The sequence below is a fragment of the Cyprinodon variegatus genome, unplaced genomic scaffold, assembly GCF_000732505.1.
Source record: "Cyprinodon variegatus isolate N-32 unplaced genomic scaffold, C_variegatus-1.0 Scaffold56, whole genome shotgun sequence".
In the NCBI taxonomy this organism is placed as follows: Eukaryota; Metazoa; Chordata; class Actinopteri; order Cyprinodontiformes; family Cyprinodontidae; genus Cyprinodon; species Cyprinodon variegatus.
In genome coordinates, this window is record NW_015150509.1 from 868,851 (window position 1) to 890,589 (window position 21,739).

The following is a 21,739-nucleotide window of genomic DNA, read 5'->3' on the forward strand; positions in this document are numbered from 1 at the left end:
CCACCTACTTTGAGAAAATAGGGCCGGACAGTATGTCACAATATAGTTTTATTCAATAATAGTTACATTTGAACACAATTTCAATATTTCGATATATGCTACAATCTGCACTTACAGTGTTTGAGAGGTGACTGACGGACCTGGCATAAACAATTCATGATGTCAACCACGTTCAGTAACTCGTGCTCAGTCTCAAGTTATCACCCACAAATAGCCGTCCTGTGACTTTATGGTATGTTTAAATAGAATAGTGCATGAGAAATGCAAAATAAACAAATCTTTTATTAAAAAAAAAAAACAAAAAAACACAACACTGTAAGCCAGAACTACGTGTTATATTGTAGGAGTTTCATGGGTTTTGCTTTATAATGTTCAGAAGCTTGTACAGGATTCTGTGGGCTTTCTTGGCGATTTTTCTGATTAATTTATATTGTTCATTTAGATCTAGTAATTATATCTTATCGACAGAAAGGAATCTAGATGCCAAGAGTGTAATGGCTCAAAAAGTAGAACCCAGGATTCAGGCTGACAGAAAAGATATCTTTTAAAATTAAACATTTTTATTGATTGCACAGAATATTGCTCCTCATCAGCTGGGACCGGCTTGCTGGAATCTCTGCAGACATAGGTGCTCAGGTTAGTGACGACAAAACTCACAAAACGGAGAACTATAACGAGCATGTGAGTCACTAACCTGGTTCTTAGTTCTGTCCATGCCCAGAGAAGGAAGTATAAACCTGTTGGATGACTTCTCCATAGCATGCGGCGTGAGCCACCCAGAGAGTTCCAGGAGTGAGGCCCAACAGACTGACAAGGGAAAGCCAGCAGAAGCAAAAGAGCAGAAGAATCCAAAGGGAAAATCCAAAGCAGGTCACAAAACAAAAAACAGATGTCCAGATCAGTAGGTCAGAGAGACGAAGAGAGACCAAAAGAGAATACAAGCCATCAAGGGACAGATCCAAGGTCGTTTACAGGCAGAATCCAAACAGCAGTCTGAAAACTGGAACAGAAAGAAACAGACCGGAACAGGGGTAAACCAAACTCAGAAGTCCAGAGCAGAAACAGGTAGGGATCAGATAATCAAACCTCAATAAGGTACGCTAGAGGGCTCTCACACTCAGCTTTCATAATCTGACCCTGATGGCTAGAAACATGAAATTTAAATAGAAGCTGGAAAAGCAGGTGGAAGAAAGGAATTAATAATCCAGAGAACAGATAAATAGGCTGATGGAACCTTGGAGTCTTTCTCCTGAATGGTGAACACCGATGACTAAAAACCAAACACAACAAAAACGGAGAGAGCCCATTGGTGCTAGACGGGGCAGAATTGATGGCATGTTCTGAACAATGTTAATGGTCTTGGAAACACTAGGGTGACAAAACAGACAAGAACCATGATAGAACTCTTAGACCCTCCTTCTCAGAACATCAGGGACAAATAAACTGTCACTAGGGCAGTCACTTGAAGAAGGTTGATTAAGGAGAGCTTGCCTGATTTCTTCTCAATATCAACCATAGTGATAGAACATCTTACAGACTCTGGTATCACAAACTCCTCTGCACCACCAGAATTCTCCGCGTCCATATCAAACACCCTGGAGAGCATCAGGTTTAACATTCTTGGTCCCAGGTCTGTAGACTGAGAAAAGTTAGAGTGTCCAAACAATAGTGCCCACCTTTCTGGTCTAGAATTAAGTCCTAGTCCCATTTTTCTCACTTGGTTCTGAGAACACTCCAGTGAGTTCCCTCCACAGTGACCATAGAAGTATATTCAATAAAGTGAAACCCTCTTTATTCACATTAGATAGTGAAATAAAGAAATACATACAAGCTGCAAATCATATCCACAATAAACACATTAACTCCATATTTAACATATAGTGGAAACTGTTCCTTCATTTACCTCAAATATCAAATTAATCTCAAATCTTAAAACCCTCACAACTTTATTCGCCCTCAAATGCACTTATCATCATTGCTTTTTCAAAATCTACTGCCTTTTATTATACACTTGAAATTACAACAATATGATTGTCTCTTCTTCTCTAAATATTGAGTAGATCTTTTCCTGTAAATTTTCCTGTATATTATGTATATATATAAAAGGAAAATTGCTTCGGTGTGTTTTCAGAGAAGAAATGTGCAAAACTGAAGATGGCTATTTTTCCCTTATTAATCTGTTTAATGTATGTTGAATCATTTATTAAGACCATAGGTTGCGTTTATGTTCACGTACTCCTTATGACAGTTACCGTGCATGCATGCTTAGCAGTAAACAAGAGCTATTACAATTAACCATCACATTATACCTTCTATGATAGAAACAGTGATGACGAGATTTTGTTAAACAAATGTAATGCATAATCATACTGCGGAGAAGGTGGTTGGAACCCCGACATCGGACATCCAAGCCCCGCGCAGCCAGCGGGAACCAGCCCGGGGCTGATCTGACCAAGGGACTCAGACCCCATCCAGCCCCTTCCAGAGCAGCTGAGAGACGCTGGCTAAAAACGGAGTCCCTCAATCAAATCCACCATGAGCTAGAGCCCATGGTGGATTTGACCCTTTCACTGAATGACTTCTGGGAACCACTCCATTCTGAAGTCAGCTCCCGACCTCCATCGGTCTGAAGGGATCATTTTAAGGGTTGGAGGGCACTTCCCCCTAGCTTTTATAACTATTGGGAACACTAACTTTATATATGAACGTGCCCAAAAGGCCTCACCAGGTACTCATAGTTATCCAGTGTGGGTGTTGAAAGCTCTCGCACTCGTCACCTTCTCTGATACGAACCAAATCGTAAGTAATCGTAAATGGTAACCATTGTGGAGGTCCAGCTGAGAGAAGATCTTGACCCCCTGATTCTGATCAAAAGCCAAATTAATCAGAGGAATGGAGTATCGATTTTTGACCGTAATTTCATTCAAACAAGAATATAATCTACCCCTAGGGGGTGTAGTTCCCTGCAGTAAGTTGATCCCACAATCATAAGACCTATGTGGAGGTCGAGCGGTGGACTTATTCTTATTAAAGACTTCTCTGAGGTCATGATGCTCCTCACAAACCTTAGTCAGATCAGGATAACAGTCATCCTCAGCACAAATAGCCGAGGTCTCAGGCTTAGCTGAACGCAAAGAAGAACCTAGGCAGGAAGTGGCCCAACCCAAAATCTCCACTTTCTGCCAGTCAGTATGTGGGTTGTGCTTCGTTAACCAACTCAGACTTAGAATAACAGGACAATGAGGTGACTGAATAATCAAAAATCATATTTGTTCAACATGGTTACCGCTCACCGCAAGTTCAACCAGTTCAGTCTTGAAAGAGGATCCATTCAGTTGATGACTATTCAACCTTGAGAGAGGGATATTGGCAGAATTTGATCAGGAGCTTTATTTTAGATTCGGTCCTCATTCATATTAGTCATTTGAAGTATAGGTGAGCAAAAAAATATTCCCAGTTTACTTTTTTGAACCATTTGCTGTATTTGACCTTGAAATCATTTAAATTTTTATGATCACCAAGCATGTCATTCTGTAGTAATGTTTGATTTTGAGGTAATAATTTGCTGCTGGCAGCTCACTAGAAGTAAGATGAGGGGGTGATGTGCTTTAAGTTTGTATGTATTTATTTTTACAGGCATTTGCTCTGCTGTCAGAGTGGGGGTAACCCCAGAGCCAATAACTAAGGCTCTGTATCGGGCAGTTAAGTCACTTGATTTAGCCTAAGACTGAAAGTACTTTGCAACCAGATTTAGAGCGAAGGGAAGGGTACTACTGTTGGACCACTGGTCTGACAATTTAGTAAAGGCGCTAAATGAAGATGGAAATTACATAAAAGGAAAAGCAATTAAATGATACTCTGCTTCAAGTTAGGGATATAGTAGAAAGGTATCTCAGGGTGAAACTGTCTTGAAGAGACAGAAAATTGTCACAATCTGCTCCTCTGTCCTCTCCTCCCCCCTTGTATATGCCCCACCCCCACTGTTTCAGTCTGGCAGTCAAAATGATTTAAGCCTTCTTTTAAGGGGACATTTCTGTAGAATAACAGAACTGTGGTCTATGCGCTGTTTGACGTCTTCCGTCCTCATTTTCATGCCTTTACTAAGCAAACTCTCTCATACACATCACAGCCTCCCTCATCCTTGCCTCACCCATGCCCCCCACAGCACCCCAACCCCCATCTCTCTCTCTTTCTCATGAATGTCACCTCTACTGATGGTGGCTGCCGAAATTCACACACACACACATATATACTCTCGGAAGCGCTCGCTGACTTTGAATGGGAGGAGGGAAAGAAGGAGGCGAGGGAGGGGAGGGGGGACTCGGTGAGGACTGTGGGAAAGGAGCTTGCCATCCGGAGGCAGAAGAGGAGTCTCTTGTCTGTCTGCGTTCATGTCTCCGCTTTGTTCTGACAAAGACCCCCAGCGTCCCGACTGCTGCTGTTCTTCCACCTCTGGATTTAAGTCAGCTGTAATACCAGTGGGACTCTTCGTGCTTAATTCCATATTGCCACATTTGAATGGGAGGCAAAGTTGGACCTCTGAGGACGGTACGATGGGTGACAAACACTTTGGCTTTTCTTGTTCTTTTAAGAGTTTCCTAGCATCCAGGATGACCTCACTTTTCTTCAGTAAAAGAGTTTTTATATGTAACATAAATTGAGCTCCTTCTCCTTTCTTTTGTCTGTTAAAAGTAGGTTAGCTTTTGGGAATGTAACATTTCGAACTTGGCTGGTAAGGAACCTCTTGATGTGAAAAATGAGTGGGGAAGAGGGTTGAAATTATGTCTCCATCTTTACCTTTTAAAATCAGTCTAACCTTGGTCAAAAAATGTGACTGTAACACATTTTTGTGCTCTTCAATACGTTTATATTTTTATTTTTGTCCTTGACTGGACTCTTTATAGTGGACTACATCTGATCTTACAGATCTTCCCTCTCCAAGGGAACCATCAAACTAAACTCTTCACTGTTAACCCACTTAGTTGCCCAATCTCCCCTTAGGGGGGTTCCTTAAACATCTGTCCTACTCCAGTTTTCTTGAGAAAAGCAAAAAGACAAGCCAGCAAAGGGAGCACAGGGAAGAAAGACACCCCCCTCTCAAAGGTGTGAGGGGGGGCAGAAGATGGCAGCTCTCGCCAGCTCTCTGATCAGACAGAAACGGGCTGTAAAGGACGACCAAGCCAACCGACCGGTCACCAACAAACGCAAGCCCTGTCCCAAGAGCAACAAGTCCTTGTGCCAGAAGCAGATCCTGGTGTTGATATCCAAGGTTCGACTATGCGGAGGTCGAAAAGTTCGCAACGAAAAAAGACCAGGTGAGTTACTTATGCTGTGGCTTTCTTACCAATCGTTTTAAACTTTTTTATGCTTTAAAATGTAATTTCTTTCTCAACATTGTTTAAAGTTACTTTAAAAATTCTGCTTTATAGGTCTATCTGTGGTGGCAATAGTTCAGCCCTGTTTGTATACATATTATGCATTAACATACATTACTTATATAATAATTTCCAACTAATCAAATGCCATATTGCTACTCAACCCGAACCGCATTCACACTGTGAAAATATTACAATAAACTAATCCATGTGAAATACTATAATACTGTGATATTATGTTGCAGACATTTTTCTTAGCTGTGTATTAGTATAAGCATGGGGCATCTGCTTTAGCCAAATCGAAAAATCCATGGTTTTCAGAAAACTCTGTTTACATAATCATACCAGATGTTGGCTTGCATTGCAGTGCCAATAGAGGCGGTATAGGGTGGGATAATGGGGGGTGGGGAGGGGGTCATGAATCTAATGGCTGTAAGCGCACACATAGTTACTTCATCATCAATGTAAACATTTCCTGGGTTGTCCTGTTCCTTGTGTTGCCTGCTGGGGTTATGTGAGGTACATTAGATTATTGAGGTATATATAGTGAGAAAGACTGAGGCAATTTGGATTCCTAATTGTGTATGGAATAAAGAATGAGTGGGTGCTTAGTACGATATATTTTGGCAATTGCTAATGTGTCAACTACCAATTTCTATTACATTTGATATTTTCTTTTGCAATTGATGGGAAAAATTACAAGGAAAAGTCACAAGAGAGGGCTGTATAGGGCTGCATACAGAATACTAATAAATTTAAACAATGATGAATTTTCAAATCTTTTAAGTGTGTAATTGATTCATGACTGTATGAAGATAACCACTTTTTTAACTTGTCTTCCAAAAAAGTTTATTTATAACCTGTAGAAGTCTAGATCCCTTGGGCTTTTCTTTATATTTCTAAAAGATGTAGCTAGACTATATATATATATATATTTTTTTTTTTTTTCTCAATATATAATCGGTAAATATGTAATAATTTATAGTTAGTAGGTTGTTCCCTTTTCTTTTTTGATAATATTACAGTTCAATTAAATATGTATGATAACATTTAAATGCCATATATGTTTTCAGTAAAAAATATTTAAATGACTTTGTCCCCAACATTCCACATAGTGTACACATCTAGATCAGTGGTGGCTGCTGCTCTATGAACCAGGGGAAGCTCAAAAGTGTTATTAAATCCTAACGTCACATATTGTGTTAAAGTGTTGAAACACATAAAACACATTAATACAATGGGTAAAAATAGCTGTTGTGAAGCATTCTGAAATAATAAGCCCCTCCAGATTTGGGTCTGCAGACTGTTATAGCCATATTAAACCATTTCTTTTTTTTTTTTTTTTTTTTTTTGCTGGTAAAGGTTCTCAGGTTCTTTAATTTTTTTGGAATTTATTTTTTTTCTGATGGATAGTTACTGTGTTGTTTTTACTAAAGTTCTTTAGATTAATACTCATAATTTTGTTTTCAGCTAGAGGCCATTTTTAATCATAAATTCTTTGTATTGTCTGCTGGGAAGAAAAAAAAAAGGGGGCATCACAGACAATCAACTATGTTGAACACTGGTGTTACATTATGCCATTAAAAAATCTTTATTACAGTATTTTTTTTTTTTAGGCAGTATCTCCCCTACATAGGGAGGACCTGGTATAAAATATCACCAGAGAAAGCTTGAAACCTTACAATAGTAAAAATAAAAAGAGATTAAATAATATTTTTCATCACTCTATGAACATCTTAAAATTTGAATAGAAGAAATGCATTCATGGGGGGATATGTTAATATTTCCGCTTATACAGAAAAAAAAAAACCTCACAAGGTTGAAAATTTTAAGTAGCTGATTTTCACTTGTCATATTATTTCCCCATCAGTAATGTGCTCTCCTGATATTTAGTAACAAAAATCCCCTCATATATTTGCTATTACCATAAAGCAACAGGCTTCCATAACAACCGCCATAATAACCGCCTTACAGTTTGCTGCATATATTTAAGTCTGGCACAAATCTATGATGGAATGAGATCAGTGACAAAGCACAACACCAACCTTATTTAAGAAGTTTCTGTCCTCTTCATCAACCTCAGCTAGGAGTCCTGTACAACTATGTAGTTTGCAAGGGACTCTTTGAAGGGGTGGCCCTTGCACTGTCAGTGATCTGCAGTGTTGCTCTCTTTTGAGATCAATTCAGCTCAATAATGTAATAATCAATAACCCACCTTAGTTTGGTCAAGGTGGAATCTAGCTTGTAAAGGTGGGCATACTGAACTACCTGCATGTCTGTATCACATTCAGTATCTTCCCTATAAGTAAACATAGTGTATTTATGCAGAAATGTTTTTGCGGTAAGCATTAAAACATCTCATAGTGTCAAAACCTGAAAAAGCTGAAACTATTTGCTGAATCATTCAAAACCGCAGCATGCAAGCGTTGTGCAAACCGAGACGTCTTGCAGCATTGAATGTGCTGTTTGGCATAGAGAGATGCAATAGTATGTTGTAGGAGTAAGCATCCGAGGGGCCAGTCGACTGTTGGAACACAAACGTAGGCCCCGACAGGCGGGCAACAGACCAGGTTACAAGGAGACATCCAGCGGAGGATAGGATTAAGCTGACCCCAAGAGATCAGACCGACAAACTCGCTTACTCAACAACACCTGATCAGACAATGCAGTGTTATGTAGCTTCCCATCCGAACTTTACTGACTGTGGTAGGGGTCAGAGATAGGTAGATACATGTAGATAGAGTTAGGGGGAGGGGGTGGGCACGAAGAGAGGCATTAATCTTTGAGGGGTAAATATGGACCTAAATAGAAAAAATGTAACTTATTTTTGACAATTCCTTATGCAATGTTACTGAAAGATTGTCAGGTGTCAGACGAGGCAAGTAAAGACCTTTTTTAAACCTGGAATGAGAAGCAGAGCTGGACAAATCAATCCAAAGTTAAAATACTCCTGAATCTTTTTTTAATATTACTGCAACAAGAGTCTGTAATTTGGGGTTGTTTTCAAATAAACATTCACAAAATAGTAAATAGTGTTTAAGTAGAATTATCATAAAAAACTGTCTTTTCAAATTTTGTTTAAGTCATTTTAATTAACTTATTTTAAAAGGTATGGTGTGCCTTTGTCCTTTAATTCCATATTACAATTTTGCATGTTTTAGGGTTGATGTTGTACATAAAATATGAACAAGAAACATGGCATATTCAGTTGCGAAAAACATTTATAGCTTCTGATTTTATGGTTCACTTTCTGATAGACTGTAAACTAGGCTTATACATAATAATTAGTGCTGAAAGCTCTATTTTTAGTAGATTGTTGTTGGAAATAATATTTTTTAAGGAGAAAAAAGCTATTAATCCCTGGGTAACGATCATCTGATTTTAAGAAGGACTTATACATCAAGAAAAGCAAAAGATTAGCACTTGATTGCTGTTGAACTCCTGCCACCAGCTTCTTCGGATTTTCCAGCTTCAACCAACCCTTCACTCACCACTAGGATCCAAACAGTCAAGAAACAGATCATGTTGAAGCAGCTGGTTTCAGCAAAAACAGATATAAGGATTGACCCATCACATCAAATTCACATTGAAACCTAAAGTTAAATTAATCCTTTTTACATAAGCAACAAAAATGAGGGATGAATTTGTCTCTTCATGCAAATTTAAGTTTTTTTTTACCTGTTCGCCTATAATATTTTCTCATAAAAATGCAAACTGGAAACAAATATATTCCAGAGCTGATCTGTAATGTTTTATCTGAGCAATCCTTGTTGACAAAACGGGTCCCAGTCAGAGTGATGCAGGTATGAGGGATGTGCATAAAACAAACACAATATTGTTTTGTTATTGTCCCATAGGTCCCACCTTAACCTCCCACACAAACCAACTAAATTAGATCTGTTGATTCTTTCATTAATGCTGACAAAGTTAGATTAAATTTACCTCCAACAAGGGAGAGACAAGGAAGACAGAGAACATCTGCTGGGGTAATGATTAAAGGATAAAGAAGGGGAGGCTTAAAGAGTATTTAGGTGAAAAGATGAACAATTACATTTGGAAGTCATTAGAGCATTAATGATTGCATTTGATGGAAGAGCATGAAAAATGCTTTTTTTTATTGAAATTAGGGGGGTAAACAAGAAATATTAACTTTAAGTCCATTACACTTGATTAACTGATTCTTTTTCTGGAGCTCCTCATAAATCAAAGAAGATTGGCTGGCTGACAACACAAAAGCATTAGTGAAGTCCAATATCAATTTTAATTCTTTGCATGGTAGTATTTTGGATATTAAGTACAAGAAATAATGAGTGACAGATTGACTGTCAGTTTTTAAGCCATTTTAGAACAAAGTGAGTTGCTAAACTTTAGTTGCTACGATGATGAATTTGAAATACACTTTGAGACTAATATATAGCGCAATTTCTGTAGTTTTTATTGAGCTTGGAGTACACATCAACCGCTTCAAATAGAATAACAAAGAAAAACTGTTAGTTAAACTAAACCGGGCAGTTATGCACAGAGTTTCTCAAAATAGATCTTAAAAACAGCACAAGTTCAATAAAAGTCCAAGCAAATTGTTAATAAATTGCAAAAACATTTCTAAAGGAACTAATTGGCATCATCAATTTTGAAGTTAAAGATGGAGCAGAAACAAGGTCAAATAAAGGTTTAGGTAGAACGTAAAAATATTCTGTCTCTTATAAAGCATAATAGCTATGGACATAGATTTAAAGTTGGGCATGTAGAAATAATAAATCCTTTGGTGCAACATCAATTAGAAGATAGTTTTTGCATGACACAGATAATGTAGCTGTTGGTTTCAAATCAGTTTGTTTCGGTGTTACATTTATACTCTTTTGATTGAGTAATTAGATGGATACAGATGAGCTGGTAGTGTGTAGAGGCTGCTACTGTGATCAGTACAATTTTTGACAGGGGTCTAAAGCCTTTAGCAATGCCAAGGATGCCTCTGTTTGTTCTACATACATTAAAGGTCCTATTTATATCCTGGCAGGAAGGAAGAATAAAAGAGACAGGTATGGTTTTAGGTTGGGGGGAAAGCTTATTTTGCTTCTGTAGTATTAAATTAACGTGAAAGAATGTCATTTTTAAGGCAAACATAAAGCTTCTATGTGATCTACTACTACATTTAATTAAAGCTTTAACTTCCTTAAAAAAAAATTAGCTGATTCAATCTCTCCAAGAAGATAAAAATCATTTTTTTGTGGCTGAAAGTCAAAATAATTTATGTTGGGATCAGAGGCTACAATAAAATGTATGTGTGAGGGAGCATAAGAAGTAAAACAGATTTTTTTTTTTCTAAAAAAAAAATTCTACAGTTTACTACAAATTTAACTTTCTATTAACACAGTGAGTCTAGTTAACTTGACATTGCATTGCTACTAAAATGTCAATATCCATGTGTGTATTACGAGGGTTAAAGCTTACCCTTACATCTGAGATTTCTAGAACACATCACTAGCTCCAAATGTGCAATGATGGTAAATGACCTGTATTTATATAGCACCTTTTTAAGTCCCCATTTACATCTCTCTTCCCTTAATAACAGTTGTAACACCATGGAATGCTTGACCAACCAATGCTCAGTGTGGTGGTGATCCCTAAATAAGAAAGAACCTTTCAAAGCAAATGAGGTTGCTTTGAAAGTCTTGCACAGTGTTGGTCTGAGGATACTATTAACTGTCTAACCACTGATCTGCTCCTGTCACAATGGTAATGAAGCACATATGTGATTATTGAATGTGTGTCAGAGAATTAGTGTGAGTCCTGTTTGGTCCTGTCTGTGTTTGACAAGCTCTTGTCAGCACCATAATAAGCTGCAATAACTCTGGCCCCAAGTTTGAAAACTGCTTCCACTGTCATATTAAATGATTCAAGAGGCCTTGAAATTATATTAGGGGGTCATTGTTGAAGCTGCTATCCAGTCTATTCACATTCTTCCTTTAACCTCGCTGCATCCCATTATTCCTCCTCTACTCCAGTGCATTATTTTTTCTGCCTTCTTTAGTGTGTCACATTGTGTGTCTTGATATCACTCAGGCACTCTATCACTGGCCTTTACACATGTCCTTTCCTCTTTTACTGCTGAAACAAACTCCGAACATTCCTCAAAGATGTTTGCTAGCTTCACTCCACCCATGCGCTATCTTCCCATAAGGTTGATAATTACCAGCAGCACAGAAGAGCTTGTGGCCCAGTTTAGACGAGAAAAAAAAGAGAGAGAAACTAGATCCTCATTTTATTTGACACAGAATCAAACATTACACCAGAGACAGTCATTTCATGTAGCATGCAGTACAAATTAGCATATGTACATACATGCACCTGATCAAACTTTCTCTTTACAGACATGTAGCTTAAGGAAAAGCAATGATGAAAACATAAATGGAGTTAGAGTGTCCTGATAACACAAATGGGGGAAAAAACCCTTCTTGTTTGATGCCGTCAATGTAAGAAGAGATGAAATACCCTTGGCTGCTCGGTCACCCCCACATTTCTTAACCCCAGCCTTAACAGGAGGAGCTCACTTGCTGAACCATTAGAAAAAAATAAACTGTACTCATCTTTATTAAGACAAGAACCAACATCGACTCATGTACTCTGCTGATCAGCTTTAAAAAACCCAAACACTGCCTTATTCTTTCAGCCCAATTACATTGCAGAGAGTGGTCTAAGTGTCCTTGATAGCAGCCGTGAGGCACACGGTGATTATATCGGCTTCTTATGTGCTCTGACCTCATTTAAACAGAGGCACACATAATTGCTGTGTGAAAGGGTCGTTTTGGAAGGCAAGGCACCGTCTCTCTCACTTCACCAATGGGAATTTCAAAATGATCAGTAATACTGAATGTAAATCTGATGAGGGGCATCCCTATACCTATATATAGATCTATATAGATCTATATATATGCATCCATCCATATATATAGATCTATATATCTATAGATATAATAGTATATTGGCCTGGATTCCATTAGTGGCCGGGACTCTAACAATGGCTGGTCTCGCTGTCAGCAGAGGTAAAAAAAGGTTCGTATACAGGCCGGGGCTATAATTAGAAGCTACGATGTTCCCGGGCAGTCCTCAACAACTTGTGACATACTTGTAACATACAAGTACCACAGGGGGCAATGTTTGCTAACAATTTCAAGAGTGATTATGTGATTACCAGTAGGTCTGGTGGTTACCAAGCAGCTTTACAATTACAGAATTTCCTTGGCTTTCGTTGTTCTCAATTTCCCTTGAAATATATGATACTGGTAGCCTACTTCCACTTAGCCTGTCTCAAATAAAGTTTTGCTGTGATGGCAGAACTGTTTCCAATATTTTTTTTAAAAACTTTGTTTCGGAAGTCTGTTTGGCCAAGATTGCATTCTGTGTCTTTTTTTTTTTTTTTTTGTATTGCCGTGCAGAAAAATTGCTGCTGCTGGAAGATGTCTGAAAAATGTTGTGTATACCATTATGGTAACTATACTTTTTCAATAAATGGACCTAATATTTTATAGGTTCAAAGAGACACAAAATCTAATTTTGATTCATTCCACTGGTAGTCTGTTTTGTTAAAATAGAAATAGAAGTCTGCCTCTAATTCTGGCCTCCTTCCAATAATGGCCTGGACCAAGATACACCTGAGTGAAATAAAAGCCCCGTCCTATATTAGAGGATTTACGGTATGTATATATATATTTTTTTTGTTCTTTTAGTTTTTTTTTTAACCATTTGATAAATTGTACATTTAAAGATGATAATTTACAAATAAAAACATTAACTGTATGGCAGCCTCTCTTCTGTCAGCCTTCTCCTATGGATCTATGGCCACAATGAAGCGGACAACTGTACATGTGTGACCACCATCAATGACTGACTGTAGTGTGAAGCAGTTTGAAGACCTTGGGCTTGATCAAGTGCTGTACAAGTATAGGTCATTCACTATGTATCCCATATGCTTAATTGCACGTGTTACTGCTGTAAGGGTGGTTCAACCATTTATTATCTGTATGGGGCAATCACTTTTTTACACAGGATGAAGTACTCTGGGATCTTTTTCTCTCCTAATATTTAAAGCACTCCTGTAATACTACATGTTGTCTTAACTTAAGTTGTCTTGGATTAATATTTAAATTTGTATAATCTGAAACATAGAACATTTTTGGAAAAGACATCAGGAAAGGGGCAGATATTTTTTCACATTAGTGTGACATCTGAGTTTTGGACTTTAAGTTTCCAGCTTATTCTAAATTGTTCCTATACAGCCACTATTGCCACTGTTACAACCATAGCAATGAAAAAACATTACTTAACACATATTGAAAATTACAGCTTTCAAATACAAATGGAAAACCAATTTAAATTTCTCACTGTTCCCCATCGTTTCATGTATTTCCATTTGTGGATATTTACAAACCTTTCCATATTGAAAGATTTTAAGATAAACTTTCATTATTTTTTTTTTTTTACACAAAACATTTGCATTGCTTTTTATTGTGCCTAACCTGATATCTCGAGTAGATTACACCAATGTCACCCCTAACCTTAAATGGCCCGGAGAACTGCACCCTGGTATGATAATAACTGCTGTGTTTCCAGTTATTACTGTTTTAATGCATGCCTTTCCTCCTGTATGTGACATAAGAACAGCATGTCTGAATAGAAGATGAATTGAAAAATTCAAAAGCACAAATTTGAAAACCAAAGAGTATGAAAATGCCTTGTGGAGCTTAAAAGACGTCAAATGATCGGACATCCTACATAGACACTGGCCTGGTGACTGAGTTCACTAAGGTGTAAGAACATAGAAAAAATATAAATGTGAAATAAAAATATATAGGAAATATAATTTCAGGGCTTCTCTTTCTGCCTTTGATATCAAGGTTGACAATACCCCCATTGCTGTAATTGTATTATATTACTCTGCTATACTTTGATTAAATTATTTTAAAAGGTTAGTATTGTTTAGTAGGCACTTACTATAAGAGGAAGTGTTATTTCAAGAGTTTTCGCTCCAGGCAATAAAGAACTGGGAATAAGCCCAAGGTGAGCCTCAAAACATTAAAAAAGGAAAAAAAAAACAAAATAAAAGACAAAATTGTAAGGACTAGATATGTCGGTTACAGCATTTCTTAACATATAACAATTTCACTGTTATATGTGAAAGTACATTTGCTGTACCATCCCACCTCATTTAATTGTTGCATAACTACCTGCATGAGACCGCACACTTCTGCATGTAAGCTGCAAATCACATTTTCCCTCATGTGGGAAGAGGTCACTTGGATACAAGCCTGCTGATGAGTCAACATGTTGTCGGAAGCTGCGACAACACCTGCGTGCAAATGCACATAAACAGACGTTGAGCTCACTTTGACCCACTCTCCGCTGACCTGGATCAGTGAATGTTTTCTGTCACTCAAGCCCACACACCTGTCCCTGAAGTGATGAACATAGTCATATGTATCTCCTTTCCATGGTAGATACAGAGGCTGATACAATGTGCTTCTGGCAAAACTTTTTTTTTTCCAAATTAAAATCACAAGTGTTCTATGTTAACTAGGAGAATAAGAATCAGGTGAGTGTAGAAAGCCAATAGTAGGCGAGCAAGTCCAAATCCTAAACATTCTTACAACATGATGGATTTGTAAAAAAAAAAAAAAGAAAGTTTAAACATAAACTGTAATAAATTCTTAATCCCTAACCAATGCATTTAAAAGTCAGAATGTGATAGTCTAACATGTTGATCTATAACATTTATAGTGGGAAAGACAATATGTAATACACTACCAGTTTTAAGACTTTTGTTTTCATCATATGTATTCTTAAACTGTGAGAGGTGCTATCTAAGACAAAAAAGTAATTTAAAATTAAAGTACCACATACTTGAAAAAACCTAACATCTACTCCAGCCAACCAACCACTGTTGAAAATGCCCAAAAGGCTGGACTGCCTGAGGGAGCTACTGCGGGGGATTTCCACTGATGGCTCACCGGCTGTGGGGGTCTGTGTAGCTCCGACAGAAAATTACATTTTAGGGCAGGATTGTAATCTTGATGAACTGACTGCACAGATTATATTTTAAGGTGTACTTTCTTGCTTAAAACATATTAAAACTACTTTTTATCCACTTATCACAGCAAATATAGCCTAGAAAAGTCACAATGCTATTGAACACAAGAGCAGCACAAGCATCAGATGCCTCTGCTCATGCTCTTCTTGATGCACCACAAGAGCATAGTTTGACCTTTATGTGTACAAACATAAAAAATGATGCAGCAGAGACTACTTTGCTGCTCCAATACTGTTTGGTGTGAATGTAGCATTACAGAGCCACTCTTTTATTGCCCTTGCGCTGTGCTGGGTCACTGTCAAGGTCATAACCTGTCTTTAACCACCTTCCTTATTGATAGAACAAGGTTATGGGCAAAGATCTCCCAATATATGGACCCATTCATTGTTATAATTAATACAGTGCAGCTGTCATCTGGCGTTTTAAGAACAGCATCTACAAAAAGCAGTTTTTACATCCATGCTTTACGGTTGAAATGGGTTCTTCAGGTTGCAACAATGCTTCTTCCTCCAAACATAGTGAATGAAGTTTGGATAAAAAAGCTCAATTTTTTCTCATCAGACCACATATTCTTCTACAATTCTTCATCTAGATCATTCAAACGGTCTATAATAAACTTCAGAAGGGTCTGGACATGCAATAACTTTTAGAGGATTTTAAGCCTTGCTGGAACACTGAGTTACTAACAGTCTTCTTTAGGACTGTGGTCCCAGCCTTCAGGTAATTCTTTCAGTCGGGGCCATTCCATCATCCTGCTCATGTTCAATGATGCCTCATTAGATGATATCTTCCATGGAGCCCCAAATCACGGGACATAGATCTTGCACTTTTTTCATTTTCTTATAATTGTGCGAACATCTGTTTCTTTCTCACCAATCTTCTTGCCAATCTTCCTTTGACCCAGGGCTGCCATAAATCAGCTTCTAGGGTTCGCTGTCCGGCAGGTTTGAGGATTTTCCCTATTCAGCACAGCTGATTCTGATGACTGCAGGTCAAAGAAGGACTGTTATTAGCTATCAATTGAAATCAGCTGTGCTAAAGCAAGGAAACCTTTAAAACCTCATGGGCTGACCTTGGGCAGCCCTGCATTTGCCTATCCAAGCTGTGAGCAGGTCTACTACTGTATTTTTTCCATGATGTCCCTACATAGATCTCTGATCTTGTCGACTGTGGAGAGGTAGGAGTTTTTTTGATTAAGTGTGGGACAGGTGTCTTTTTTTTAACAGATAACTAAGAGGTGCAGTTAATAAAGGTGAGTGAGAGTCAGAATTCCTACAAATCGGTTGATGTTCACATTATTATATTAGGTAATAAAATGAATTATGAAATTCAGTTTTTGAAGACAATGTGATTTCCTTGATTTTGATTTAGATTCCATAACTCATTGTTGAGTATTACCTATGTTTCAGCAGTTGAACACCTTCTCAGCAATAACCAGCTGTTTGATGTCTTTCATTCAAGATTTTTGGTTCTGATACTGTCCTTACCAAGTTGTTCAGTTACATCCATATGAATGGAGACTATGGAAGAACTACTGTGGTGGTATTATTGGACCTTGGTGTGGCATTCAACACTATTGATCACTCGTTGACATGTTATTAGAGTGCCTAGAAACTGGTTTGGCTTCTCTGATAGGGCACTTTACTGGTTTTAAATTTACTTCAAGGACAAGGACGGTTTACATCAAAGACTATAGAAATCACATGTGGCCTTCCTCGATCCATCTTAGGTCCTGACCTATTTAGTATTAACATCAGTGGCGGCTGGTGGAGTTTTTTCAAAGGGGGTTTATAAATTCAAAATAAACGTATACCAAAAACCAGTTAAACGTACTCTAAGTTATCACACTAGTATATTTATATGAATGCCAACAACAAAAAACATTATAAAAACACTTATAAAAAAACATAATTTCATCTACAAGTTTACTTTTGTACTTAAATCTTGCCCTGCTGAGGCTTTGTGAACATAATTTGTGTTTTGTATGGTCCAAAATTGTTTCACAAACCTCAAAGTCACAAAGTCTCGCCCGTAGACAGCTGGAGATAGGCACCAGCACCCCTCGCTACCGTTAATCCCCACTTGGGATTAAGCGTGTCAGAAAATTGATGGATAAAAACTTTCTGAGAATGTGTCTATTTAAGAGCAACTCTTCAAATTAACAAACATTTAGAAAAAGTACACTATAATAATGACGCTTAATGACCCGCCCACAAGGTCGAGTGAACTGTAACAACATCCGGTGTCGCAGTTCACAGGTCACCAGGAGCAGCTATGTCGTTGGTTTGGAAATATTATACTATTAAAGAAGGAGACGAAAAGCTCGCAATTTGCAATTCTTGTAAGTCCGAAATTAGTTGGGGTGGAACCAGTTCCAAAAGCTTTAATACTACAAACCTTGTTCGCCATTTAGGAAACCACCACGCCGCTGAATATGCAGCATTTGGAAAGAACAATCAAGCTAGGGCTAAAGCGAAAGCCACCGGAAGAAAACAGTCCGTCGGTGGCCCTCTGTTGGCTCTTATGAGCAATGAAAAAAAAACAAAGCTACTACGAGGAAACCTATCTCTCTGCCCCATGCACAAGCATTGAAAGTGAACGCCTGTTTAGCTTGGCTGGATGAGTAGTAGTAGATGAGAAAAGAAGTCGCCTGAGTGGTGAAAAAGCAGAAATGCTTTTATTCATCAAGAAAAACCTGCCACTAATGCTCAAGTGACTCCAATAAGACTGTGAGATCAAAGNAATCACGGGACATAGATCTTGCACTTTTTTCATTTTCTTATAATTGTGCGAACATCTGTTTCTTTCTCACCAGTCTTCTTGCCAATCTTCCTTTGACCCAGGGCTGCCATAAATCAGCTTCTAGGGTTCGCTGTCCGGCAGGTTTGAGGATTTTCCCTATTCAGCACAGCTGATTCTGATGACTGCAGGTCAAAGAAGGACTGTTATTAGCTATCAATTGAAATCAGCTGTGCTAAAGCAAGGAAACCTTTAAAACCTCATGGGCTGACCTTGGGCAGCCCTGCATTTGCCTATCCAAGCTGTGAGCAGGTCTACTACTGTATTTTTTCCATGATGTCCCTACATAGATCTCTGATCTTGTCGACTGTGGAGAGGTAGGAGTTTTTTTGATTAAGTGTGGGACAGGTGTCTTTTTTTTAACAGATAACTAAGAGGTGCAGTTAATAAAGGTGAGTGAGAGTCAGAATTCCTACAAATCGGTTGATGTTCACATTATTATATTAGGTAATAAAATGAATTATGAAATTCAGTTTTTGAAGACAATGTGATTTCCTTGATTTTGATTTAGATTCCATAACTCATTGTTGAGTATTACCTATGTTTCAGCAGTTGAACACCTTCTCAACAATAACCAGCTGTTTGATGTCTTTCATTCAAGATTTTTGGTTCTGATACTGTCCTTACCAAGTTGTTCAGTTACATCCATATGAATGGAGACTATGGAAGAACTACTGTGGTGGTATTATTGGACCTTGGTGTGGCATTCAACACTATTGATCACTCGTTGACATGTTATTAGAGTGCCTAGAAACTGGTTTGGCTTCTCTGATAGGGCACTTTACTGGTTTTAAATTTACTTCAAGGACAAGGACGGTTTACATCAAAGACTATAGAAATCACATGTGGCCTTCCTCGATCCATCTTAGGTCCTGACCTATTTAGTATTAACATCAGTGGCGGCTGGTGGAGTTTTTTCAAGGGGGGTTTATAAATTCAAAATAGACGTATACCAAAAACCAGTTAAACGTACACTAAGTTATCACACTAGTATATTTATATGAATGCCAACAACAAAAATCATTATAAAAACACTTATAAAAAAAACATAATTTCATCTACAAGTTTACTTTTGTACATAAATCTTGCCCTGCTGAGGCTTTGTGAACATAATTTGTGTTTTGTATGGTCAGAAATTTAATAATGGAGAAGCTGTTAGTCAGCTTTATATTTTTTTAATATTTAAAAACGTTCTGCTGCAATGGACTGGTGACCTGTCCAGGGTGTACCCCGCCTCTCGCCCGTAGACAGCTGGCACCAGCACCCCTCGCTACCCTTAATCCCCACTTGGGATTAAGCGTGTCAGAAAATGGATGGATAAAAACTTTCTGAGAATGTGTCTATTTAAGAGCAACTCTTCAAATTAACAAACATTTAGAAAAAGTACACTATATTATAATATTTTTTATGTGAATCCCAGATTGTTCGGTCTTATTTGCCTTTTCTAAAAGGTGCCTTGAATCAGTCCTACCTGTCTCTATCCATGCTGGTACCAGATCCCGATGTTTGAAAAAGGAGGCGACCTGACCTGTCAATCACCCACAAAACGTCTGCACTGTGGCGGGACAAGGTGAGCAAATACACTTCCTGTGATCTCAGGGCGCAGCTCTCCAGCGCCCTGAGCTCTCCTATACCTTTGTATTGCAGAGGAGCTACTGCGGATGTACAACTTTTAACGAGAGTCAATGGGCAAAGAATTTTTCACCCTAGGGCAGAAATACATCACTAATCGGACTAAAAATGGAATGACGCTTTACTAGTCATCAAGGATTAAATATGTATCTTGTACATCTAAAAAATACATATCAATATATTTTGAAAAATTTTAATGTTAATTTAAAATTAAGTTATAAAAAATATATATACATATTTTATGTCTTAATCAGGGTCATTGGATGGGTGGGGCAGCGCCCTAGCACCCTCTATTGGCCAGCCGCCTCTGATTAACGTGCTCTCCCTAAATCAAGTTAGGGGGAGCTTGTAGATATGTAGATGACACAAAGCTTATGTAACCCAATGACTATGAATCCAAATTAAAGGATAGGTGAACAAAAAATGTCTTGAGCTGAATTAAAACATTTTTGCAATACATCTGTAGTTATTTGATTGGTTCTTAACTGTTTCTGCTGACTCAGTTTGTGCCTGCTTTGTAATCAGTCTTACCTGCTACATGAAGTAAGTCAGTTTGGCTTGCCAGGCTGCATCAACCCAGTTCTAAAGTCCTTATACTGCCTTCTCACGTCTCTAGAGAATTATGGCATGCTGTTTTGACATTTATTAGAAGCACTGTCCTCTCTATTTTTCCATTTGTTGATCTCTAAAATAAGATTCTTCCTGGTCAAAAATAAATTCCTACTAGTCAAAACTGTACATATAGAAATCCTAAATTACAGCTTTGCCAGCAAAAATAAAATTTAAGGATGCAAAAAAATATAATTGTACTGGTAAGAATAAACTTTCAGATACCTTGAAATCTTNAAGGATGCAAAAAAATATAATTGTACTGGTAAGAATAAACTTTCAGATACCTTGAAATCTTAACACATTTTAAGTGGCCCTTTTGACATTTATTAGCTTAACTGAATATCTAATCCAGATGTCTCAAATGCATTTAGAATAACATTCTTCCTATCTAAAACTGACGAGGATGAACTCAGATGTCCATAATAGAGTTACTGCTGGTCAAAATTACTATTTCACATATCCAAAATGAATATAACATTCTAGATATCTAGAAATCCAAGTATTGACATCAAAAATATATTTCGACTTGAAGAAATATAATTACAGGTATCAACTGTTGATATACAGTATTACTAGTTAAATTGGAATTTCAGGTATCTATATTTTAATAATGTCGTACACAACCCGTGTGACCTGGCCTTTATTCTCTTCTTTTTTGGAAGAACTTTAGTTCCTCAGTTTGTGAATTAGTTTCTTTAAATGTTTTTTTTTTTTTTTTTTTACTCTGGTCTTGAATTCTGTATTTTTGCCAATAGAAGAGAGAGGAGCAGGAAATACAAGTTGTCTCTTCCATCAGTCATTATGGACAAGTTGGAGACCAGTTGGACGTTGTAGGTTTTTGAGAGCTGAAACCTAAGTCTACCCCCTCTTTTTAAGGTTGGCTTTTCTCACTGTCAGGTTTAAACACCTAAAACATCATACATACATACAGGGAAAGAAAGAAAGCACAGAGACAATTCATTTAGTTACTTGCGAGGAGAATAGGAAGGAGACTGCAGAGTTTACAAATCTCCAACCCGCTCTGCAGTCTTCAGCTTTCTCCTTGCTATTTATTGAAGAAAAGGGGATGTCCCTAATTACATCAGCTGAGGTTTAACTAAAGAGAAAGGGGAAACAAAAGGATATTACTTTAAACCTCAGCACATATGTTAAAACAAAGCATGAGGTTGTTTTACAATTGAATTGTTCCAAGAACACATGTTTAGAAGAAACATGTGATAGAGGATGTTCAGGCCTC

General features: G+C 37.7%; 1 protein-coding gene across 1 annotated transcript in view; it reads left to right on the plus strand.

Moving 5' to 3' along the window:
* The first annotated feature begins 4,350 nt into the window (after nt 1–4,350).
* Nucleotides 4,351–21,739, plus strand: part of LOC107082559 (fibroblast growth factor 11-like) — a 48,142-nt gene continuing 30,753 nt past the window's right edge. Inside the window, exon 1 of the mRNA XM_015371313.1 lies at nt 4,351–5,315. Within this exon, the coding sequence (XP_015226799.1) occupies nt 5,123–5,315 (193 nt within the window). The 5' untranslated portion in view covers nt 4,351–5,122. The remainder of the gene's footprint in view (nt 5,316–21,739) is intronic.